At 35.6% G+C, this 27,401-nt stretch overlaps 1 protein-coding gene across 4 annotated transcripts in view; it reads right to left on the reverse strand.

The window, feature by feature from the left end:
• AKAP6 (A-kinase anchoring protein 6) overlaps window positions 1-27,401 on the reverse strand; it is a 265,979-nt gene that overhangs the window by 54,944 nt on the left and 183,634 nt on the right. For all 4 annotated transcript variants that reach the window (XM_033061959.2, XM_033061958.2, XM_033061956.2 and 1 more), the window contains exon 9: window positions 22,924-23,044. In XM_033061959.2, the coding sequence (XP_032917850.1) occupies window positions 22,924-23,044 (121 nt within the window). The remainder of the gene's footprint in view (window positions 1-22,923; window positions 23,045-27,401) is intronic.

Here is a 27,401-nt window from a genome sequence, read left to right on the forward strand (position 1 = left end):
GAAATATTAAGCAACTTCATGAACTGAATTTTGCCTATATTAAAAAATTATGCAGTTGGTATTCATTGTTCAGCCTTTTTTTTTTTTAAAGTGACCCCAACATTTTAAATTTTACTATATATGTAACGTCTTTTTGAAGACTTTGTGTGCCCTTTAATGAATTTATATTAAATATTTAATACTGTTTAGGGCATATCCACTACTACCAAAAACAGTTATATTCCCAGCAGTCCCACTGTTTCAGGCAGAGGGCTTGATTGATCCTCCTAGCCTGAATTGAGTAGAATGAAAAGAAGCAGTTGGAAAATAGCTGCAATCATTTAATGCAGATGACCTCTGACAGGCTCACAGCTCTTCTATCTGAACAGAAATTTGCATGGGGTCTCTGTGCAGAGGAACAATGTAACCTAAATGGTAGACAATCTTTATTCTAATGAAGTGGGTGTCAAGGTCAATGTAAAACTGCAATGATAAATGGTGCACCACTAGGCAAGAGAAGTTGCATAGGCATTGTAGTGCTTTCACATTAATTGAAGGCTGAAATGCACCGAGTGAAAGCACAAGACTCTCTTTTCACCATAATGTGTTAATGCACAAATGTTTAAATGTTTTATTCAAGCCCCTAGCCTGTTGGCACAAATCTTATTGCAAACAAAAATACAATAGTTGGCCAATAACCAGAAAAATAGAACTTTTTATTAGCTTGCCTTATTTCTTGAATCCCTAACAACTTCCACAATCTACTCAGAGTACCAAAAGAATAACAAGTCTCCAGACACCTAATGTAATTCCCATGATCCTTTTTCTATTTAGGATATCTGTCTTTAATTAGTTCCAAACAAGCAAGCCCTTAGACAACTCTTCATTAGATACCATTCCCAATGAACTAACTGCAAGAAGAAAAGTCATGCTTCAATATTATTATTTCCTAGATTCCAAGTTTTCTTTTAGTATATAGTTAACATCTCCAGGTGTCTTTTGTTCTCTCAAAGAATTAGACCAGTAAAACTGGGTTTTGTAATGCAAAGAGATGTGTGCCTAGAGTGAGGACTAAACTACAATCTGTTATTGTGGCTTTGTCAAAACTGCAATACAACTATAATTATAGTACTTCATCAGTCGATCAAGCAATTTGTGGAAGGCAGTACATTTTGTCTTATAAAAATGAGGAGGACAGTAAGCTGCTTTTTAAAATCCTGAGCTGCTTAAGCTTGTTAAGGGTATATTGTTTGCTAATACACTCATTAGCAGCCAGGCATTTTAACTTCATCAATTAAACAGGAAATGGTGTTGCGCCATTTGTTTAACAAAATGCTAAAAAACAGATAGCAGTTAAGAATTTTAGAAATCGTATTTTTACCTGCAAACTGCATTATACATTTCAAACCATATTTTATGCATATACATAAACATGGGGAGTGTGTGGGTCTGTCTGTGCACGAACGTAGGTGGTGAAAGCCCTGCAGATAGTTGTGAAGCTAATTATATATATACACACACACATACACCCACTTCAAATTTCCCAAGTCCCAGAAGGTTTGCTGCTGAAGCACAACGAGCACAACGTCACTTCGTGACACCGATGAACATTTACTCATCTGAGTAATCCCAAGGATGACAGAAGTTTATTCCTGTGAACAGCTAACAGCTCTCCTGGATAACTAACATGTTCACAGAATGGATGGCAATTTTTGAGTATTTATCAGCCTTTATAGTTTTAGGCTCTTCTGTGCAAATAGGTATTAATAATATGATTAGCGATATTAGACAAGGAGTTTGTTATTAAAGAGGATGTGCAGTGCTTTCAGTTTCTGGGGATCTGTGAGTGGCACATACTATACAACGCCATTTCTATTTTACAACCCGCCTGAGCAAGGGAATTTTCCATATGGAAATCAGTCTTCAGGATACTGCAATTCAGAGAATAAACTCCAGTGGTGGGGGGGGTGAGGGTGGGGGATGGGAGAATTGTAGTGTAAAGGAAAAAAAACCAACCCCCAAAAAACCCCATGTTAGTGATGAAACTGTTTAAAAAACTGTACAGCTTCATCTGTGTGTGATTTGTCAGGTCTGAAGCTTTGACGTGCCCAAGGGGCAGACCCCAGCGGGGCGCAGGCTGCAGAGCTAAATAGCTGTGAAAGAAGTCTTAATGTAGGATGGAATTCAAACTAACCTTGACATGACCTCAGGAAAAATATGCAAAAAGTAAAATGAATGCACTCTGCAAGATACATCCTAATTTTGTGGCCGAGCTGGTTAGTTTCACAAACATAACTGGGACTTTAAAAGCAAAATAAAATGTGAGGAAAAAGGGGAAACTTCGGAATTCAGAGTAAAAACTCAAGCAGGCATGGGGTGTTGCTGTGGAGGCATATGAATCATTTGGAAACAATCCAAATAAAAACCAACACCGAACAATATTGTTGTCAGCCTGTCTATTCAGGAAAATTGTTTTTTTAGGTTGAATATAAATGACACAAAGCCAAGATTACATCATTGCATTACAAAGTCTGTTGTGGCTTTTAGCCGAACAAGCCCCATGGATCTACTGGCTGATGGCAGTAATTCAGTAAGAAGTTTTAAAGGCTTGGTTGTTTTGGATTTTTTCTTTCTTTTTTTTTTTTTTTTTTAAGCTTTGTTACTCTAAATAGAGTGGAATTTTGTTCAAATATTGATTATTTAAATTTTTGAAAACCACATTTCTGAGTTTGTTCTGCAAGCTTGCCGCTTTATACAAACAATAAAAATTTGAGTGGGCATATATTAAGCCTTGATTTGGCTTTATTATGCATTTGGCTTGTCTTGCACAGTGTTCAGTTAAGCAGGAAGACATCCACCTTAATATAGCAGCCAAGAACTGGCTTATTCGCTAGATATATGGAAATTGTAATTGAGTGTCAACTTGGGTTGAAATTCAATCCCATTACCTTCAGAACGCAATTTTGTAGCAATACCAGCTATTTACTGTGCTATTAACCAGTTTTTAAACAGAATTAAATTCTGAGAACACATAGCCAAAATAGTTGTTTCAATTCATATGGAGAGGGTAATCCGGTACCAGGTGCTAAGAGCCCACTAGATCCAAGATGGCCACCCATACATAAAGGCAAGCCCCGGCAGACCATGTTAGAACATGGAGCTGCCTGCGCAGGTTCTAGTGCAGTTAAGGTAAGGCCACAGAGTTGGTACACTTCATGTTTAACAACCTATCAATCTTGTAAACCATATGTTTTACTGGGATCTTTGGCTGATTTACAAAGGAATTTCTGAGATTGGCCTTGCACTGCTTGCAACAATGCTGTTGGTTTTCAGTTTGTTTTCATATCTTGCACCAGAAGTGTGACTTCTGGTACAGACAAATACAGTTGCAACCAACAGACATGCTTAACATATTAGACATTGATTTAGCTAAATTTACATGTATGTAGTTGCCTAGAAAATGGATATTAAATTTTTTAAATAGTACTCTTTAGAAATTTGAACTACTCTACTGTTGGGTTAATGCTCAGGTATATTTTTTCGAGGTGGAAAAAATCCCCACAGAGTAAGGGAGATCAAAAAATACTGGTGTATTACTATAGTTAGTCCATTACTGAGCAGAAAATGCATTTGAAGGTGGAGAAAAAGTTCGGCCTGGAAAAAAAGAGGTATAGTTGCAGCTCCATCCTTGGCTGGATATTCTTGAAATCTCATACTAATACACTTTTACATTTACATTTTTACAAAATAAAATACAACATTGTAAGATTATGGAGATTTTTTGGAGATATTCAAAGAAAATCATTTATAACCTGTTATCCTCTCGTCTGCTAAGCTGTGCCTACTGTTGCAGTATGCATGAAACATAAAATTGGAACTCCTCTACACAAAGATTTAATTCCAAATGCACCTACTATTGTCAGGCTATATGTTACAGGCATCATTCTGTTTTGAAATGGATGGTCTTGAGCATTTATCTTTCACAGACTGGCTTTCCTGAATGCTAGAATGCTAATGCTGATCAGTAATAGCCTTCCATGAGTGAAGCTTGACTGAAAAGCTACAAATAAATTATTCACTCTTCCAGCAACACTACTGGGATGTGTTTGGGGTAGAATACCTCTGGATCCTCATCTTCTTACCTATTTGCTATACTTTTCCTGGAAGAGGTTCCCCCCTGGAAAAACATCCAAATGGAAAATTGAAGCTCGTCAGATCAACTGAGGCAGAATTCTGTCTCCACCAAGGCAACAGGTAATTCCACAAACATCAATACACACACCACTTAAGGCACAATGGCTTTAGTAATGCAAATAACTAGACCTTGTCAACTGTGAGAAAAGAAAGTCATGCTTGGCCTGTGACAATAACCCTACAGTCTTTGCAGGCTGGTGAGCAACCTCAGGTCAAGGTCAGAAAAATTCTGCCTCTAGCTTGCTCAGTCTCCAGCCTCAGAACATGTGGATGTCAGGCCCCACTACCTGCAGTATCTAGAGTAACAACATGATTTTTAAAGTAATTGAACTTTTTCCTACACAATAGAACTTACATCTGTTTGACTGCCCATCCAAATGCTGACTGGAAAGGGTGTTGACAGCAGATTTCTCCATTAGCCCTACAGCTATAATAAAAAATGTTATTTTTATTTTAAACTTTCATCCTGTACTGTATTAAATAAAGTGGAAGCCATAATTTCTACATTGTGCTATTTGATTTTTTCTTTATAATGTCCCTTGTGTTTTGTCAAAGCTGGCACATGCAGCAGGTCCATGTGGACTGCTAAAAGATCTCCACTATCTAAAACACTGGCACATGCTGCAATTCCTGTTACAGCAATACCATTACAATGGTATCAAAACTATTGCAAAACACGCTAAAAACTAAGTCTTATAGTTAACTGCTTATAATCATCTGCAGAGAGCCATACTCTAAACCTTTCAAGAGACAGCAAATAATAGTGATTGTCTTTTCCAGTACACATTAATGTTGTTAAAACAAAAGGAGAAATTTGACACCCCCCGACATTATCAGTATATACAATGGAATAATCTCATTTTACAATAATTTTGTAAGTTGTTAAGAACTCAGTATTTCATTTCTAATATTATTCTAGGGAAAAACATCGTACTTTTATACAAAAGAAAAAATTTTCTCAATTTGGAATGTTATTTTTATGATCAAACTGCTCTCAAGAGCAAATATATAACAGAACTGCTGATGCAGCCTAAAGTATGGCTGTGTGAATGCTGCAGAAAAAGCTATTTCAGAAAATATTTTTAGCAATAGGCAAAGTCCAACTTTGTTTAAACCTGAACTTTTTTTTTTTACAATATCATGTAATGTTAACAGCATGCTGAAAATGTTAAGGCTAAGTGTGCAGTGTCAAAATAGATTGGATCTCTCTGAAAACTGGAAATTCAAGCTTTTAAAACATAATCCAGATGTTTGGCTTTTAATCATATTTCAAGAAAGAGGAAACTTATGCAATACAAAATTCATACATGCATACTTCATTTGTGTCTTTCCTATCACTGAATTAAAAATTTCTAACATATGTTTTCCTCAAACAGATAATGTTTTAAATTATACGAGTTGGCAAGAATCTGTACACGTGACAAATGTCACTGGAGTATTTTAAATTAGAAGAAAATATTTCTTTTTTTTTATGTTATTAACAGCTTTGATAGCAAATGCTATAGCAGTGATTTTTTGCCTTATCAATAGGAAGTTCAATAGCCCCTGAAACAAATTAAGCATATAAAGATGACTGAACAGTAAGAACTAAGGACTAGACTTCTTCAGAATACCTGAGGCTGATAACACTCTGACAGACCTGTGAGTATTTAACAGATGCTTTCCATCTTCCTCATTGGTGATTAAAACAGGACAATGCTATATTTCTTCAGCAAAAACCAGACAATCCTTAAGGTGAAACAAATTTTTCCAAGTTATATTTCAATTCTAGAGCATTAACAACACCACTACATTTGCTGGATAGTATTTAAAGGACTATAGTACAGTGGCCATTGTTTCTAAAAGCTAATATAAATGACAGATTGTATGATTTTTTAACTGCCAGAGTCTTAGAAAATTAGACTCTGAATTAATTTGTAAAAATGGAGGTTCTGAATGTAATAATATTTTAGTATTTTAAATAATTTAAGACAGAGAAAACTGAAGCAATAAATATGAGAGGAAGTATAACACAAATAATGGGAAAAGGGAAAAAGACAAAAAAAATCCTGCTTCTGGCTACCTGAATGAGGCGTTGAGGATCTCTTTAAGATCCCTGTATCTTCCAAGGAGCATGGAAAGTGTGCTTGTACACCACCACAAACAGAAATAAGCTGTGACGTGATGGAATGAGATATGACTATGAACTTCAAGTCTGTGTAGGAATATTGGAAACTAAACAATGCAGGATATGCTGAAAGAGAGTCTCTCTGTATCTCCAACAGCTGCTGTGCCTAGGAGAGACACTTTGCCTCTTTTGAACAGCCACCAGCAAGGGTATACCTAATGCAGCCTTTTACAAGATCAAGTTTGCTAGGTTCCAGTGAATTGCACACTTGCACCAATCATGTGAGATAAAGAAATATTATTTTTCATTTAAAATGGGAAACTGAGGTACAGATGGACACCACGTACAGTCCCAGGGAAGGAAGTTCTCTGTTGTGTGAACACTGGTCTTTCAGCAGTCACTCCACTGATCTGTCCAAGACAATATGGTGTCCAAACTTAGAACTACAAAACGTTCTGTTTAAAAAAATCACCATAACACTTACAGTATATTTTAGTCACTGCAGAAAATACCTCAGCTCTACACATTCTTACATTCTTAATGATATTTAGGAACACTAATAGCTACCTTCAAAAGAGTATGAGAATGCAGTGACACTGAACTCATTTTGTGACTGAACAGCTATTGAGACAGAAGCAAAAGAAACTTTCCCTCTGTTTCTTTCTATTTCCCTTATTTCAGGTTTCTGTTCTCAAGGATTTATGGTGCTGCTATAAATGAACTCTGCTATTTGCTGGCATGATGAAAGCTGAAAGCTTCTTCTCATCTCTAATGGCATTCTGCCAAAATATTCTCTGACAAAACTTGGGTTGATTCACAGATCTGAAGTTCTAGAAATTGTCATAATCTAATCTCCCCACTTTTATAAAATGCACCCTAATCTTATCCTTGCTGACTATATTAAGCTCTCAAATTTCTGGCTTGGAGAAAATATTTTGTTATTGCATCTGTCCCTGACTTAAAGACATAGATAATAGTAAATTCATAGAATTCCTTGGTAAAACTAGCTTATTTCACTGTTATAAAATGTAAATCTCATTCCTAGGTTGAATTTGTTTACTTTTAACTTCCAGATGTTTTATCTTCTTATACAGTTGCCAATAGCTTAACTGTCTGTGAAAGCATGAAGTTACTGCAAGAATCAAACATGAAAATAGATCTTGCACTGATCATGAGTTATCTTGTTTGGTGTTTCTGGGATTACAATTTATAGAACCAAAACATTGAGAAGATAAACTATTTTTGCAGAGGCTACTAAAGTCAAGTAAACACATTTTGGTGATTCTTAAAGTGCTTTGTTTTTCCTGGGGCTGTAAGCAAGCAAATTTTCGATACTTGGCCCTGATATAAACGAAAAATGATGGGTTTGGATTTAATTTGTGCTTATGGGCAGCATTGCCTGTACTCCCATTTTGGTTTATGTTCGTTGGATTCTCCTAGTTCACTTAAAGATTCTTTGCTGATGCTATTCATGATGCAAAGGGGAATAGGAAGCAGGAGGAAAAGAATACAGCAGCAGGTGAAGCTGATGACAAAAAAAGACTACATTCAGAGTACAAATGCTCTCACGGGTTAACATCACTGAACATCAGAAATCCTAATAAACAATGAGAGTTTCACTCACGACATGAGTATTTTCTACTCTTACTATCAACTGCTCTAGATTCACTCTGGAAATTGTAAAGTTGAACATGAAGTGATCTTGACAGACCAGGGAATCTACCCCTTTGTGTTTAGCATTTTGTAACGAGCTTCTCTGAAATCAGCACACAGCATAACACCTGCATATTGATAGAATCTGTCTTAAGGTAATTTAAAAAAATTAATTCTGTAAAGATACAGCAGCAAAACTGTAGAAATTGATTTCAGCAAAAAACCACCACAAGTTCATGATGACTTCTGTTGTCTCACTGACATGCTAATCTCTTTGCTCTAAACAGACTGATAAACTGGTGACTATAGCCATCAATATTCAAATCTATGTAACACTTGCAATGTCAGTGCATATAGAGACTCGTAAGTTATTGCTATTTTAATGCCTGAATTCTACTCAAGAAGAAACAGAACATGTCTTGAAAATGAGAAAAGATATGCATATATCTGCAAGGGGAAAAAATGCTTCAAATGACTGCAGCAGCAGGAAATATCAGGACAAAAAACCAGTAATGAAATAATGTAATAAAAAGCAAATTTAGAATATTTTGAACGTACTTCAGCTATACAGTGAACACTAGGGAAGACATGAACTTTCGTCTTTCTGGCACTTTCTCAAGAGATTCTGGTCCAAGAGATTTCTGGAAAGCCTGTTCTGGTAACCATGCATGCCACGATAGCTGCCTGACTGTTCAAATAAAAATTGAAAAGATCTGTGGCTATTAAAAAAAAGATATATGGTTACAGTAATGTGTATTGATGTCTTCAACTTTAACTGCTGTCTGTTTAATAGATGTTTGTTATGGGAATACGTGTAGGAAACTTAGTAGTCCCCAACAAAGATGGAAAAATATAAGAAAACAAATCAGAAAGGATGATGGATGAAGAACAAGATTCTATTGCCTATTCTGTGTTTTTCAAAAATTTTGGAATATGTTCTATTCAGAATATCAGCAAAATATGTGACTGATTTTTATGGTGATATCAGTGATATCTGCACTTCAGTGACATGAATAAAGTGGTCTCGTTTCTAGGTTTAAGTGGCTGTATTTCCTATCTTAACAATCATTTTATAATTGGTACAAATTATAAACAAAAAAAGTATACTTTGTTGAATACTCCACATTCTTAACACTCTTAGATTACCTTTTTTCAAATCTATGTCTAAGTCAACTATTTTAGGCCATTTTGTTTGCTATTTTGCCAGAGGTATAATATGCTGCTGTAGAAATAAAGTCTAAAGAAATGAAAGTAATAAATACATATTTTAGAACAGGCCATAGAGCTTTTGTACATTAAATTACTACACCAGCATTGCATTAACCCTATTAAAGTTAATTTTTACAGCTCATTGGTGATTGGCATTTCTACTGATGTTTGAAGAATTGCTATTGCATTGGTTGTATTCTTTGCTTCTTTAATAATAAAGTGTGAAAGAAATGGAAGATGTGGGATTCAACTGTCCTTTTGTAAAACTCTTATGGTCTTAAGAAAAAGGTTCAAATATTTAAGCCATGCAATAGTCTTTAGGGACATCATATTCATTTTTAATTTTCCAACATTTCATAGGCCTGAAAACGTCCCACTAGTATGAATACATTTATACTTGATTGTTACCACAAAAAAGATCACAAAGGCCACACTTGCTGTCATGGAATAACACCACTGAACATCAGAAATTCTAACAAATATTACTGCAGACCCTTCTCAGGACCTGACTGCACGTGCTGACAACACAGTGTAGTAGGCCACCTGCTGGCCAAATCAGCCAATTAGCAATTTTAATATAATTATTAGAGGATCATACAAAGAAGAGATAAACATAAAAGATGTGCATAAACCCCATGAAGTAAAGGCTATTGGAACTAATCTAAATGCATATATAAAAGGGAGTGATCCTTCATCTTATTTTAGGTTTCCCAAAAGTGGTCACCACTTGAGTCTGGATAACAATTGATAAGTAATATTCTCTTGTCAAAAACACACAGTAGCTATGTTCTTGGACTTTTACACACTGCTTTATAAAGTAAGGTTCCATGGCAGGTAATCTGTCACACAATTCCAGTCAGTTCCTCAGGAATGACTGAAAGAGACTCTGAGTATGAAAATCCAAAACTGTGAGTAGCTGCCCTGAGAATCTTGAACACAGGCTAAACAAAAATATGTTGGCTGGTATCACTCCTTAAAAGGATATAGGAACTAAGACTACTGTGCATACAGGTCTGGATCCAAATATAGCCATACAAACCAAGGACAATGGCAAGCTACTGAACACACTGTACATTCAGACTCACAAAAGAAGGGCATGTGAAATATAAGTAGTGACAAGTTACAGAAATGCCTGAACAGATGAGTTCTTGTCAGAATTTCGGAAAGATCCTCAGCTGTTGGATGACCGGATAACTAGAGATCAAAACATGGGAAAGTGCCTGGTTTTGAGATTTACTCAATGATAAGCTACTGGTGTTAAAACCTGCAGCACTAGGATAGCAAATTCTGGCCATGGCAAGTCAAGTCGGCAAGTTAAAAGACATAGCTACAAAAAGAATTCAAAGATGTAGCAGCTACTGAAGAACCTGGAAAACGGACCATATGCTCCTAAAGGGAACAATTTAGAAAGCACAAGAATGCAATGCAGAATGCATGTGACTGGAATTTTTAGCCTTATAAAACCATAAATATCAATAGAAAAGCCTTTTCTCACAAGACCTCTACATCAAATTCACAAAAATATCGTATGTATGATCCAAACTGTCTATGTCGATTTTAATGAAACCAAAAGCCTTAATCGTCAGATATCCCATCATTCTGGGTCTCCATCTTTGAACATCAGAGAGTTGTTCATAATATATGTATGCACCAATAAACATAACAAATTTTGAATGCTGTGCAAATTAGTCTGTTTCTAGTGACTGTCTTGAAGGGGAGAAAACAGCAGAAAATGATAGGATATTACTTTTCTGGCATGAACGCATTTGGGTAAAAGAGAGGAAATATTTTTCCTCACTATTTAAACACACAGGGGCAAATCAGAATATTTTAGCTACCATTAGAGCATACCTCAGCACCAAAGTCACGATTTCCTACCATGGCAGTAAAAAATGGTGTCTATGAAAATGATTAGCTCACAAAAAGAATAACCTGTTCTTCAGTGAAGATACAGCTTGTAGGATGCATGGCTTTTAGAAGAGATGCAAAAAAACTCCCTTATACCCCCTAAAACAGGCAATGCTTTCTATCGCTTGTTGCAATTGGACAGCAATATCCAACATCTCTTTTAATCTGGCTTGAATTTAATTAAATGAACCAAACAGAAATGTTTCCATGAAATGCACATTTTATTGCTCAATATTTAATACTCTGAATAACTTTGAAATGTGCCAGGAATAGCAAAGCTCACTTATTTAGCATTTAGCATTTGTGCTGTTAGACAAAATACATACAGATATATATGCACAACTGAACTAAATGAAAACATGTTTCTTTAAATAGCTATATTATCCTCTCTTTATATCTATGCTAAATTCCTGGGTACGTTAATGTGATTCTATGGAGGACTCACTATTGATCATTGATTTGTAGAGATAAATTCAACACTTGGATTGAGGAAAAAAACCAAAACAGGTGGGATGTGAGTCTGCCTGCAGCTGAAAGCAGAAGGCAGCTGGTGGTGTCTTAAAGGTGAGTAAGCTATTGCCCACCAGGTAACTCATGGGGAATTACTTCTCCTGGAGGACAAGTGCAAAATGCATGAGAAAGGAGAAGTTGTGCAGTTGCTTCCAGGCAAGACAGAAATTTCTAGTTTCACTGATTTTAGAAACCAGAGCTCTCTGAGGGTCTCAGTTGGAAGGAACCCACTTTAATTCCAATTTATCCCACACTCATTCCCTACTACTAAGCTGCCAGTAAAAATTTAGAGGAACTGCTACAGGAGCTCTGTATCATCAGCAGATTCTAATGCTCAGTTCATTCAAATAATTGTACTATTAAATGACTGGTATCTTGCTGCATTGCCTGCCCCTCTTCTCCTCTCCCCGTTTCCGCTTATTTATTTTCTCTTGGTCATTAACCTTTTTTATTCATCTCTTTGTATTGACCACGGAAAAAATCCATAGCCTTTTGCCAAGTGTGCAAAAAATTTGTAACATTTAGTCAGTTCATGTCTGTGAAAGACAAACTGTCCGTCAGCCATTCTGCCTGTTTTCCTGGTGTATTCCTAGTTTCTCATGGCCATCAGCAAAGTTCTTCAAAAATGAACATGTTCCCCCCACAAATGACACATCCTTTCATGTTTTCTTCATTTACATTAATGTTCCTGTCCAGGTTTACATTTAAGGGTTGATCATGGATTTCCTCCTCTTTGATGTTTCTGTTTCCTATGCTTATACTGACATCAGCTACTCACTACAGGAAAGGTGTCAAGTCCATGTTACACCAGAATACCCCTAGAAGCTCCTATACCCCTGCTACACTGGAATACACCTAGAAGAAGAATGATAAGCATAAAAGCCTACAGACACCTGACAAAATAAACAACAGAACAATGGCTCTGCTGTTCTTTCAGACTACTGTTCCAAAACATGTTTTTGATGCTATGGTGAGCATTGTTGCCTGCAAAAAAATTATAAAAACATCCCAGGTTTTTGGCATTTCGTGTAAGTATTTTGGAATCAGTTTACACCAGGATCTTCTGACCATTAGTAAAATTTTCATCCATTACTTTCTGTGGGATCAGGGTCTTTGCTGTCCCACATTGCATTTTCCAGCAGTTTTACTAGACTAACAGAATTCCCTTTTGCTTCTCTCTAGAGTGATTTGGGAGATTTTCAATTTTACATGTAAGTGCTCATCTTCCTCAGATATGTTATATTCAGCTAGAATGCCAGGGAGCAATCACAGTGACTTTCCTTTCTTTCAGGTACTGCTTTGATTATTGTCTTTCAATTGAAACCAGAGCTTGGGTGAGTAGAATCCTTCTAAAACAACTACAGCAAACTTTAAGAGATGGAATCTCTTATTTCAGGAATTGTTTGTTGATTGACTGCACTTATTCACTGGTTTCATCACGATTTCATTGCCCATCTGCAGTGCTTGGTTGCATCTTTCCAGTCTAATTTTGCTCCTTATCAGTGTTGCACTGCAGCTGACTCCATAATCCAGCTGGTATTAAATTACTCATTGATCTAATAGCATAGTTGCAAATATAGCTATTGAATGCCTGGCAGCCTTCTGCATTGCTAGAACACTGCGAATCTTTAGATTTGTTTAAGCCACATTACAGATATCTACTTCTTCATTAAAACCTTAAATTCTCAATGGTTTCAGACACTGTATTTTAATTTCAAAGGTAACTGTGATATTCAATCTGGCTGCCTGCCTCTTTTTGTCAAGAACATTTTTATTTCTACTTTTTCTGTTGCCTGTTACACTACATATGTTGCACTGAAATGCCAACATTTTCAGCCAGTCTGCAGCTGCCCTGCTTCATGGGTTCTTTCAACTTACATCAATGTGTGTGTTCTGCTGTTTCTGTTCTGGCACTTCTCCGGATAGTTCTCCCACTGTTTGGAGACACATATTAGATTGGTTTTACCCTAATGTCTTCCCTCTGAATGGGAACTGTGTATTTCACAAGTGATCCTGGCAAAGAGATACAATTAAGAAATGTTTCATGTCTACAGTCACACATGGTTGCTCTAGTTCCTGGCACCTTACCATATCCTCTTTTTTTGTTTCTGGTTTTGGTTATGAAAACTTTTTCTAGCTTTTAGCTTACTTTTCATTATTTTTATCCCTCTGACCTGTTCTTCTTAGAGGCTAAAAATTATATACTCTTTCTGAAAAACCAGAATAATAGCAATGAATTTTTTTAGGCAACAATATGGGATGATATAACTATCCACTTCTCACCTCTGATGGTGTTTATTTGATCTTTCAACACATGGTAACAAGCTAAGACATCTTAGAAATTCTTGTTGTTCCACCTAAATAGTAGACACAGTAGAATGTGTCTGGATGAAGGGCATCAGAAAATAAGCATGTAAGTCTCAATACATGTTCAACTTTAGAAAGTTACTACCTGAAAAATTCTGTATCTGTAGTAGCCTATTTTTGTGAAAAATCAATGGGTAAAGCAGAGATAATCAAACTCCACTGCAATGTCTGTCAAAATTTGGATGTATCATAAATGAGTTTCAAACTGGAGTATTGCATAAACATTTCAGAGTGGTACAAAAAATATCCTCTTTTTGTGATATCAGAATGAGTGAGTGGTAAACTGGGAGAGTCTGATCTTCAGAACCTCTTTATCCAATTAGTAGAGAAAGAGGTAGGAGAGAAAAGGGTTCTCCTGAAAATATTTCAGAGTACTTAACCAGTTTCTGCTCTGAATTACCCCTTAGAGAAACCTCCTCATGATAGGGGCGGGTGTACTTTGCTCACATGGTAGTTAAACTATGACTCCTTATCCCAGTGTAGTACTGGGGAAATGACAACCTCTCCATAGGTTTTCCTGTAGCTTGACACAGCTGGCATATGTCCTTCACATCTGTAATAGCACCTGTTGTTCCAGAACAACAGGGTACTACAGATCTTTCTCCCCAAAAGCATCTCTTCATAAAGCCAACTTTAACGTTTTGTGATCACTGGAATTCTACAGCAACCGTGTTTTCTGCAATACAACAGCACCCACAAGAAGTTATGAACCACAGGTATTTCACACTGGCCGCAGGAGTTGGCTGCAGCCTGCCCTGACTCCACTGGACCTGATGCAGTCACAACTGCAAAAATTATGAATCAAATGACAGTGATTTCTTATTTTACTTTGCTAGAAGGAGAAATTCACACAAAGTGCTGCAGCTATTTTTTTGTACAATATTGTAGAAGTGTATACACACAAAGTAAAAATATCACCCTACCTTAAGTATGTAAAAAGGTTACAAATATATACACATAAATCATTTATATTGATATTTTACATATTTTCAATATATAAATACAGGGTATAATATATATTTATAAAAATAAAAATACAATACATATACAAATAAAAATTCAGGAGATTATAAACACTTCATCGCAACTTATTTTTTATCATTTAGACATAAATTCATTGAATATATTGCCACTGAAAGTTTATGGAGATTTAGTGAATTTGGGTTTCATGTAGAAAACCTGCCAAAAAGCTATACTGTGGTCATTTGCTTTTTGTTTATTTCTATGAAAGAAATATTACAGTATTGATTATTTTTGAGGTATACTGATGAGGAGTAATTTGGAAAGAAAATACCAGTTCCTGTACTATGCTTATGAAGCAAAACACCATGGATAAACCATGTAGTTCCTATGAGTTTAAAAAAATATATTTTCTCCTGGACTATGAGGTGGAAAAACAGGGAAGTGCATTAAATATTGGCAACTAGGAATAGAGTAATAATACTATTGCCACCTATAATTTTTGCTAGTGATTTTTTTTATCTTCATTGTTTTAAAATAGATGGATACACCGAACTGCAAAAAAAAACCCCAAACAAACTACCATCTCCCCACAGAGCTTCAAAAATCATATTGTCGTTGTATTGTTAACATTCCTCATTTTTATCTTATTTCAATGTATTAACTGGAGAGACCAGTAGAAGGCCGCTTTAAGGTCTCACTGCTTAGGACCTTATCTTGCTATTTTATAGCAGCAAGGGCACAAACATGTGCATGTGGAGTTGACTAAGATGCCTGACGTGATGACTGTACATTGTCCACGTTTTGCAGCTGTAGTAAGGAATGGTGATGACAGCTATGTGGTACACATTTACTTTTGTTTGAAGTTGAATGCCTCTTTCATTCTAGACACACTGCTTTAATCTCCAAAAAGCTGTGCTAGTTTTTGCTACAAGCTCAGTAAATACTGCATTGCTACAATGTGAAGTTCATCGTCAACATCATGCATGGAAGAAGTGGGAGAAACCCACTTATTCTTAGGAAATGCATGAAGCCACTTCTTGCAGAAATACAGGGAGTCTGCTGTGTAGAAATTACAGCACTGTCTTTAAAAATGCATGTTTACATTTGAAATATACTATGGAAGCAACCAAGAAAATGTATAAATCTTTTTCATGTTCTTTTTGTATACAGTTTCCAGATGTTTTAATTCTGTAGATATGGCAATTGGTATTTGCCTATTGTAATTATGTAACAAATCAAAATTTAACATTTCTCTACTTTAAATAAGAATTTTTTCAACAATATTAATATTTTCTGTTTTGTAAAACACAAAATTTGCAAGAATTAGCAAAGAATTTAATCCTATTACATGAACCACTGAAGAATGAACTAGTTGTTATAGGATGGGTCACAAAGGAATTTCTACTCTGTTCCTCAGTGCAACTAAAGTGAAAATACTTGTGCAGAAAAATGTAACCAATTCCATCACCTCTTGTAATAAGAGAGTGGGAAACTTGCTGTGTCAGATCCGGAACTCTTTTAGTTCACATTATAATAGCAACCAGACTTTTACTGCTATTTGGTATATCATGCATTTTTGAGACATCGCACACAAAACATGATTTTCCTACCTAGTGGAGAAAGTCATAGAGGTTCTTAATCTGTTGGGGGGAAAAAAGAATCCAGCCTAGCACATGAAAATGAATGAATTTTGTGAAGAACAGTAACTGAAGCCAGTTTTGTGCAAAGTCATTTTACAACACATGAGAGTGTACTATAAAATATACTACATACTACAGTGCAAAAAGCAAAGATTAACTTCCACTGAGGCATGTATCAATCCACGTATGTAGACATAAGTACCGACATACTATTATCTAAATAATAAACATGCTATTGCTAATGAGTATCTCTATGAACATTCTTTAGCAGAATAATCTCTCTCACTTTTTTTTCCCTAACGTATACTTTTTCAGATAAAATAAAAGTTTTCACTTTGGGATATAATTTGCTAATAGGATTAAAGTAATATTTCATAAAGGTGGTGATTTTTGCAAGGTAGCCTAAAAGTTGATTAGCAAACTATAATAACTATTCTGATTGCAATTAAAAAGTGCTTCCAAATGGGTCAACACACCTAAGTGCTATCTGAAGTCATTTAGATTTTAACATCATGGTTATTACTTATTATCAGGCTGCACAATGAGATATTGATTACTTTTAACCTTTAGAGCTCAGAATTCAGGAAAAATCGAGGTACTAGCACATCCTACCTTTCCTGTCTAGTAAACTTATGGCCTTTAGTGGAATTCTAATGATTCCTATTGGTAAGGCAAAACTGAAATTAGTTTATTCTTCTGGCTCATGCAGAAATGATGACATGCCTAAAAATACTGCATGGATAGCAGATTTGTAGTTACTCCCTACAAGGGGCTCAATCCTGAAGTGTGCTGAGAACTTCCTCTAAACTGACAACAATAATTTTCTTTTGATTAAAACTGACTGTTTTAGCAACTCCATGCAGGCACTGATAGGTTACCAGACAGACAGAAATCATCCTGGACTGTGCAGAATATGCAGTTTAGGAGCAAAAATCTTCACATTTTCTGGTTTATAACCAATCCCCCAAGCATATTGTCCAAATATATCACTCTGCAGGCTGTTAATCTTTTCATAAGTTTCCTTTATATGGAAAATCTACTTGAAATAAAGACTGAACAACAATGCAGCTTCAGTAGGTACGCGGAACTTGCTTTAAATGGAACAAAGTAATCCAATTAAACTAATCTGGTTTACAAGTTAAAATGATACGAAGAACATTAATTGATCCTTATAGGCTGCTGTTTTTTGAGCTGTCTCTCTGTTTGCGCAGCATTTGGAACCGCTTTGCACATTTGTATCCTCTAATAGCAGAGAACTCAGGCCCCCAGTTCAGGAGAATTATGGGCAAGAGAAACATATAACTGTTATGTGTTAGATTAATTTGCAGAACACTTGGCATTTTATTGCCAAGTAGTCAAATTGTTCCAAGTTGTTCCGGAAGGTTGTTATTAATAGTATGTTTTCTGAGGAAAGTTCTGTCTACTTTTGGAACGGCATTTCTGTTGCCAAGGAAACTCCTTGAAGCACAGCATTCTAGGAGCACACTGCTGCTTTTGTTTGCCAGTATCCTATTCATATCATCTAAGTAAGCACTTTACATACTTTAGCCTCCAGTTTCAAATGTTGAAGTCTTTATGTATTTATATTACCACGTTAAATATAGTTTGTGCTTCTTTTTAAACTCAGGGACTCTTGCAAGATTATTTTAACAGTCGCATTAAAAAACAGTTTTTTGTGTTGCGGTTTTTTTTGGTTTTGTTTTTTTTTTTTCGCAAGTTTGCAATAAATTAGTTTTAATTTGAATAATAGCTCCATAGGTTATAGCACTAGTCCTTAAGTGTTAATTATCTTTTCACTCTGAAATTAATGTAGTCATTTCCTACTGACTCCTCTACACCATTATTGAAGTGCTGAGGAAAACATGTCATTGAGTTCTGAGCCAGAACTGTTGTTGTGATTAATCCTGGTCACATGGCCAATCTCTGCCAAAAGGAGATCACTGAAAAAAGGTGACAAAGACAGTGATTTCCTGTCAGCAAAGAGTACGACAGGGCTGTCTAGAAGTGATGCAAATGAGGGAAACTTTCACCACGGTTTGTTTGATCCACTCCGGGCCACAGCACACTGAGCCAGCAGAAAGGCACAATGGAGCAGCAGCACACCCAGAGGAGGAAATTAACTGCACCTTCCAAGCACGGATAGAGCTTCCAGCCGAGAAACAAAAACTGCTAGGAGATTTTTTTCCCCACTCAACTTTTTTTGAAATATATCCTTAGTTTTTGATGTACATTTTTGTGTTATTTAATATAGTGCACCACCTCCCCTTGATGAAAGAGTTCAGCAGTTAACCTGTTCAAAAGCTGTACCCACTAAATGCTTTCAAAATTTTTGCACTACTACATATGGATCTTTTTCCATCTATCATAATCGTTGCTGAAGAATTACTAGTAAAAGACTTATGGCAGCTTGTATTAAAACTACCATACATTGCTTGTAATCAGAAAAAAAATATTTCTTTTATTTGATATTTTCAAATGCTTGGTTAACTTTCTTCTGAACATACTAACAATTTTAACAATCATACTGTACTTATTTAAATAGGGTTTTAATCTAACACAATTAAGTTTTGCAATTAATCTTCAGAGGAAAATTGAAAGAATTATCATTAACTTTTCTGCTAGTATACTCACTTCTAATCTCGACAGTTCCCATAAATACTGATTTGCTTCATTTTTGAGCATTCAAGGTACAGAATTACTCAAGTTCCTACTAAAGGGCTAATTAGCAGAGTTTAAATTCTTTGAGTTTGATCCTCCAGTAATGGCATATGAATACAGCTGAAGTCAACGCAAGTTCTGTGTACTCAGAGCTTATGAGATCAGGCTCACATACAGTAGATTAAACTGAAATAAACATGATACATTTGGCATTAAACTGAGTTGTTATAGAAGTACAAAGAAGTAAAAATCCAGAACATGGAAATGTTCATTTTAGTTTTTTAGTTAATTTTTAGATAAAGCATTAGAGGGCAAATAAGCTGCCATCAATTCATTCTGTTACTGCCATTTTATCAAACACTAGCTGATTTTCAAAATCATTAGCTAGTCTAGGGCTACAAAGCAGAAATTATCAATCCAGGAAGTCTAGAGAAAGCATATTTATATTCAGTGTTACAAAAAATATGGCTGTGCTGCTCCTGTTTTGAGGCCAAAATATAACCTAGTTAAAGAGAGATAATAGGGATCCTAGTAAAAAACTATGAAGTTCCTGGAATATTAGAAAAAAAAAATTAATCTGAGAGTTGATTTAAGTGTATACCTCCTCTGAAAACAGAGTAATGTGAAAATATTCTAACCATGAAAATATATTTCACTTTCCTATATACAATTTTAGCATTCATATATTGTGGTATGGTGTTTTAATATATGCTTTCCCCTTCTGAATTACCTGTTTCATCATTGCTCCTTCCCATTCATAGACTCCTTAGGGGCAATGATTACTGTTGGTAATAGTGATACCACAGCAGGTTCCCTGGCAGGGGCGGCTTGCTGAGCTGGCTCTGAGCTGCAATTACTTGTCAGCTCAGCAACTGAGAAAAGAGATCTGTGGTTTTAGGAGAATCCACGGAAATACAGAGAGTGCAATTAGCAGGTTCGCTTTTGAAGCTGCAATTGATAAAGAGAAACTAGAGCAAGACCTGTGTTTTCATAACACCCGACACCATTGAGGAACTCTGATAATAACAGCTGCCTGGTTTCTGTCCCTGCAGAGCAGAGTGGCCATGCTCTCTGGGAAGCGCAGCCAGTGCTCACGCGCGCTCGACCATTCTCGACTAAAAAAGACCGAATAAAATGGGTGTCACCATTGCTTAGAAGAGAGGTTTACTAGGCTAGTTTTGTAAAACTATTAATGTTCTTTTTGAGGACATGATTCGTTATCACGTAAATCTCTAAAATTAGGAATGGTAAAGACCTAGTGATTTTTCTGTTCTTTCCTTCGCCAGTGCAGAATCATTCCCTCAATTACATCAGCTAGTGTTATCCTTTGTCTACGTTTAAATGTCTGAAATTATCGGGCTTTCAACACTTTAAGAGGTTGTTCACTGCAGTGTTCAGGGGGTTTTTTTGCTGTTGCTTTTTGCTTTTTTTTTTTTTGAAAGATCTAAATGGAATGCACTTAAGATTTTCGCATTACCTGCAAGTATTCCTCCTGCTTTGTGGATGCTCCTTAGTGATCTGTTATGCAAACCCCACATCTCTAGTTAAGGCGTTTGTTCAGTCTTTAAAAATTTGCTTGCTCTTACTACAAAGATAAATGCAGTGAATATTCACTGCAGGAGGGCAAGGAGTCTATTTCTACTCTTCTTCAAGTGATTTTGTGGTGACCAAGTACCAGATAGGCAGTTTTGAGACAGAGGCTCAAATCTGGTACAGTAGCCTGTGACCTCCTGGCAGGAATTACAGAACAAATAAGCTGCCTGTTCTTTGAAATCAGGACTGGTTTGTCTCTGCTGCGCAGGCTGCAGATTCAGCTACTTTGTCATACAAACTTTCTGCTTTCAGAAGTGTCATGCCTTTCATGGTTCAGAATTTCACATTATTAAGAAACTATTCCCCTTTTGCATGTATAATATTACCCATTTTTCCACCATATTATACTGCACATATTATTAAATTGTTGCCCTTTTTTACTCTTCTCATCATGCATTATTATACCAGCCTCACCATCTATAATTATTATTAGGGGTTACATCAGGAAATCAGGGAAGTATACTAAACAGGATCTAAAATACTTGAACTGGCTGCTTAATCTTTGTGCCTTTTCATATTGACAGAGTGATGGATACCTTAAAATTTATGTTTATTGATTTTTTTTTTTACTATAGGACTAAAATTACCAGTTAATTAGTCATGGTACAAGCTGGCCTTATATGGACAGGCACTAACTACCAAAACACCTTATTTTAGACTCACAAGAAACTCTTAACTCATTTCTGACATTGTTTATTTCTGAGCCTTGCCAAGGGCAGGTCTCTTAATGTGTGGTTAAGTCTGGTGAAGTACTTACAAAGTTAGGAAAAAAGACAATAGTAAAAGTAAAAAATAATTGCCAAAGCAAGAAACAGAGGCCAGTAAATGAAACTCACAGCCTAAAATAGTTTGGATCTGACCAATATTTGCATTTATAAACATATTTGAACGCACATGATAACTACTTCTTACTTGGTATTTTAAGTAAAATAACTCAAATAAGAAAGAATAAAATTCAAGAAGATCATCAAGAAAACAGGATGCCAAAGCAATAAAAAAAGTATTAACTTTAAGAAATTATCAAATCATTCAACATAGAAGAAAGAGAACAACTTCTATTTGACCTTGAATGTACCATTTATTTGTTAAGAAATTAAAAAAAAAGCTAGAGGGTAGTTGTTTCTTGTCATTATAGTGTTGCTGATTCTGTGGTTAGTTATTAATTTTATTTTTTATGATTCACAATCTGCTCTTTGAAATATGCCATATGCTCAAAGCAATTCAAGGATGACAACTGTCAGAATTACTCCAATAAAAATTGCCTAAATGAGGAAGATTTACTGCAGCTTGATATTTCTGTTGAAAGTCCCTCCTTTCTTTCCCCCAGCACCCCTCAGACCCCTAACTCCTCAGACATACAGGGAAGCCTGAATCAATTTTAGGATCAAGTCACACATTTTGAGGAAGTTCTTACAAGTACTATCTATTTAAAAGAAATGATAAATCTCCTGGGTTAAGGCTGCTATGGCAAATAAAAAAACCCACGTGTGTCTGTATTCATGTATGTACATATACATATGGATATATATACATACACACACATGCACATATATGAACATATATATGTATGCTAGAATTAGATCCTATAGCTTCATCCTAAAAGATCAAAATCATGTTGCTCAAATCACAACCAGGTGTGAAGACTTAACATGACAATGTCTACTTTATGTATAACTAATAAAAAATTAAATTGGAAGAGTCCTGTATCCTGGCAGCAGCAAACCAAAATCAAGGCAAATGTCTTTCTTTCCAGATGAGATCTGAAAGGTGGATAAAAATCCAACTGAAAGCTCCAATCAAAACACATTTTGTTAAAAGTTCCCATGTCATTTTTTTTCTTCATTTTGTTTCAGTCTATTTATTAATGCAGTTTCATTTATTTCTATTCATCTTGAAGACAAATCTTTGTCCTTCTATAGAATTACACCAAATAGAATGTGATAAAGGGAACTTTCTTGCAATTATGATGTCGGTGCAGCCTGTCAGTGCACAGGGGATGGAAATGAGGTTGGGGACAGGGAAGGGAATTCTAATAGACACCATGATACATACAATGAACGCAGAGATATCCTGTGAGAGAAAGACTTGTCAAGCTAATCAGATCTTCTATAGCTAGGTAAAAGCAGTAACGGTAGTGCTAACCTTGTAAAGATGCTGCTGCTGCTCCTCTGACATCATCAGGTCATGGCTGTCCATCACAATGGATTCCATGTCAATCAGCCAATCCCAGAGCTCCTGGTATTCTGAATCAAAGTCCAAAAGGCTGTAGATAAAGAACAAAATGTATTATGCATAAATACTGTGTAGTTGTTAAAATCTTGTATTAGAATAATATATTCTTGAAAACTCATGATGTTCCAAGTTATATTTCTAAAGAGACATTCTGTATTTATACAGTGTGGATGAAAATGAAAACTGAAATCCAATTTAAGCCAGTGCCATGACCTAAATTCAGCAGCTGATGCCAAATCCTGACAACTGTTGGCATACTGCATTTACTTCAAAAATTTTGAAATACAAATCCCCTATAGGTGTTGTTTAACGTGTTTTTACAGTGTGCTGGCTTTATACTAAGCAAATTTGCAACATTCACCTTGATATAATTAATATAAAAATATTATTTACATCAAAAATTTACTAAATTTATTCAGCTATCCCTCTGTTGTCTATCTGCCTATCTTTGTAAATATCCTACATTTATTTTCATGGATGAGTAGCTAGCATTTCAAGTTAACGCCTTAAGATAGGCTTGAGTGAATATGGTAAGCCAGTGAGAACTAAGGCCAGATACAGTATTAGACAGGTGTTCCCTACAGACATGTAAGAAACAAAGGTAAGGACAGGAAGTCAAAACAATGAATCCTTGAATAGCCAGCAATCATTAAAATTCAAAGGAGGATCACTACGGTTTTCAACAAAATAAATCATTAGAATAAGGAGCTTAAAAGGATTAATGTGATTCTCTATTGAAAGCCTAGTGAATAAGTAAAGCATAGATTCTTCTAAAACACTGTGATACAAGACAGAAAGTACATGCTGAAAAACTGCACATTTGTCAAATAGATACCTCTTTAAAAGGAATCTTCAAATTTGCAAAATTGGAACTAACAAAAGCCTTGCCAGTAGTATCAGAAAACTCCCATAGTGATCAAAGAATAGTGCGTATTCCACTAAAGCTAATTTCGCTAATTCTTAAGAACTATTTTAGCAACCCCATTAAAAATTAGCAGTGTTTCAAGAGAGAAACAATAAACTAAACACACTCTAATGTCATTAGTACTACTGCAGTTTTATTTGTTATTAAGTAGAGTACCATGTGTGTGGTAATTTTGAAAGCTTATCGATAAAGTTGTGACAAGTAGAACTGTCTTTTCTCAAGAAAGCAGGCAAGGAAGAAGAAAGCGTTTGCCTTCCGTAGTATTATTTTCAGTTAATTGACAACAAAGAAAGTATTGTATAATGCACAAGTGCTGATTCCTGCTTCTGAAGTAACCCTCTAGTTTAATCCACTGTACTTATTATATTTTTACTCAATAATTTATGAGGTACACTTACTGAAAACTGCCTTCTGCCCTGAGAAGGTAAGCAGTGTTGCCATAAAGAAAGAGGAGCAAGCACAAAAGCTCAAGTTAATGTTATTGAAATATAAGTTTCACTTGGAGTTGAGGGCTTTTTTTCTGTTTCAGGAGGTATTTGGCTCAGATATCATTTGGAAACTGAAAGACGCCAAAGTCCATTTTGAATTGCATATTCAGTAGTGTTACTGAATCATCCCTTCCTCCCTTCCTCAGAGCGCAGTATAACCATTCTGCATCTTCAGTACCTACTGCCCCTTTTCTTCTCTTCTGTCTCATCCAAATATTATTCAAAGACATAAAACTGACAAGCAGTTATTAAAACATATGTTTTATGACACAAGATGTTAGATTCCATAATCTGTAAATTGGTACAGATTCAGTGGTTTGTACCAGTGAAAATCCTAAATTGAGATATGAAGATGATGTGAACCAAAGCCTACATACAGAATGACATGGGATGCCTTTGGAAAATGCACTAGGAAATGGACTTGGATTTTTCTATAATAGGTAGAAGATGTGCTGGATCCAAACATCTGCTTTGTGTCTAAAGATCCACATGTTACTTGCAGTCCAAATTGGTCGATTTATTTGTGTATTGAAACGAACCAATCCTTTAAAGAAAGAGAGAAGCATTTTTCTTTGACCTTTATAAAACATGGGTAAGCACTACAAAAAAGTTGAATATTTTAATTTTCAACTAATGTTCTAAACTCAACCTAAGACCAGTGAGAGACAGGATTCACTGGAAAAAGCTCAGGAAAGGATACAAGATAAAGGAGATTTGGGGTTTTCCCCATAGTTTGCATATTACACTAATTATCTTTGTTGGTTTGTTTGTTTGTGTTTTTGGTTGAGTTTTGGGTTTTTGTTTGTTCTTTTGGTTTTTGGTGGGTTTTTTGTTTTGTTTAATTTTTCGGAGTTTGGGGTTTTTTTTTGTTTTCTGAAGTAAACTCAAGTCATCTGGGAGCATTTTTAAGCAGCTGTCTATGGCAGTTATTTGCCTGAGCCTGAAGATAGTGAAATCAGCCTACAGAGTATCATCAATATTTTTAAAATATGATTGCAATACTATTAATGGTTTTAGAATATCTCTGATATATGTATTTTAAAAACAGCTTTTTTTTTTTTTTTTTTTTTTTTTGTAATTGATGTCTTGCATCTGAAAAATTAGTTTAGTGATCACTATTAAATTACTCTTTGGAAGAGGATGCAAGTTACTAAGCCCCAAAAATAATATTCAGAAAAATCAAGAAATTGTAGGACTAGAGAGAGGTTAAGATTAAAATGTATCTGTCAGTAGTTCTGTGGTATATTTAATTTTTTTATTTTGTTCAAAATCTACTTTTCCTGAGCTTAGCGGATCATTCTTTCATATTGCCACAGGCAGAACCAGGGAAAGCATGACTTCTGAAATATTGATGTGTGTTAAAGATGCAATAATCATAGAAAAGATCTGATTTTGGTTAATTATATGAATCCACCAAACACTAAAAAAGAAATAAATTAGTTCATCTGTTTATTAAAAAAGAAAAATCCTCCATTAAAAATACCCAAACATTGCCAACAAAAATGCTATAATATTAGTTAAAGGGCAGGTAAAAACAGCTTCCTTGATGAGGTTTCTTGGTTAGTAAGCTAAAACCATTAGCTATATAATAACTAAAATTATATTAAGAAGTATATTTTGTCTTGGTAAACCAGGAATCAGATATGCAGAGTTGCATGCCTAATCCCTCGAACCCTAAACATATTTCTTAAAATGTGGACACCAATTTATTATTTTGAATGAAAATTCATGAGCACCTTTCTCATGAGAAAACCAGTTCGTCTGTGGCATTAATAAATAAAAAGGAATGTGAAGCTATTTCCATCAGCCTTTTCTCCCCATGTTTAACACGCACTTCCAGTTTGTAGTATTTCTTTGATGGCCTAACTCACATGGCTTTTAGAAGTACTGTAAATGTACTGCTACACCTACCAAAAAATTCAGACAGACAAAATATTCCTTCAAGTTTCTGGATCATAATTTTATGGAAGTCTTTTCATATGTTTTTATTAGGGAGATATAGGAGAATTCAGAGTCATTACCATAGCAATTTTAAAACTGTCCTATGTTCTGCACACACTTGAAGACCCCTTTAATGCACTTCTCTCAAAGTCTCATCTATGAAGGCACAATACCCACTGATGATGGGATCTTAGAGTCTGACTTGCACACTACACTGTGCAATGGTGTTGTCCATATCTCCGAATAGGACCTTATAGTTTTGAGGGATACAGCATTTCCAGTCAGATTTGCCATAACATTTTGCACCTGCCCTCAACTACTTTTGGGTACCTCTTACTTCCTGGCTAGCTGGTGTTCTCCTGCAGTAGATACTCATTCTTTCTCTTCTTTTGTCACTTTGGTCATTTTCATGCTAATACACAAAAATCTTCCCTATTGCTGTTTTCCTGTTTTGCAGGAAATCTACGGTTCTTTACACACCCACTAGAATCACACTATTCTGTAAATACTACCCTACCTATCTCAGCTTAGCTATTTCCTACACGAAGTCATCTCCCAAATCTCCTACACACACCCAGACACACACACACACAAAGACACATACGTCATATAAAAAATTTCTCATTTACAATAGCTCTTTTTCTCATTTACAATAGCTCTTTTTCTCATTGTGGACATTTTTCCTAGGTCAAAATTGCACAACAGCTAATGGATAAATACCCTAATTTATGCAAATGGCCGCTTCTCTGTAGAGATCTCAGTCCCCACCTAGGTCATGCTACTGTGGAATTTCAGTCCACGGTTTTTATGCAGTAAGGAAATGTTGTATCAACTCTATTTTTAAATAGCTGGAAGGAATTTCCAATTTTTTCAACACAGCAACTGGAAGCATTCAATTGAGAGTTTTCCGGCTGAATTTAGTCCCCACTAGTTTCTACAATGCCTCAGTAAGTGGGATTGTACTAGTTTGATTCCAGCCCTTTGGCCCCTGAAGTCACTGTTTGAAGCTCTAAAGCCTCAGACAGCCTTAAGGG

Source organism: Catharus ustulatus, chromosome 6, assembly GCF_009819885.2.
Source record: "Catharus ustulatus isolate bCatUst1 chromosome 6, bCatUst1.pri.v2, whole genome shotgun sequence".
In the NCBI taxonomy this organism is placed as follows: domain Eukaryota; kingdom Metazoa; phylum Chordata; class Aves; order Passeriformes; family Turdidae; genus Catharus; species Catharus ustulatus.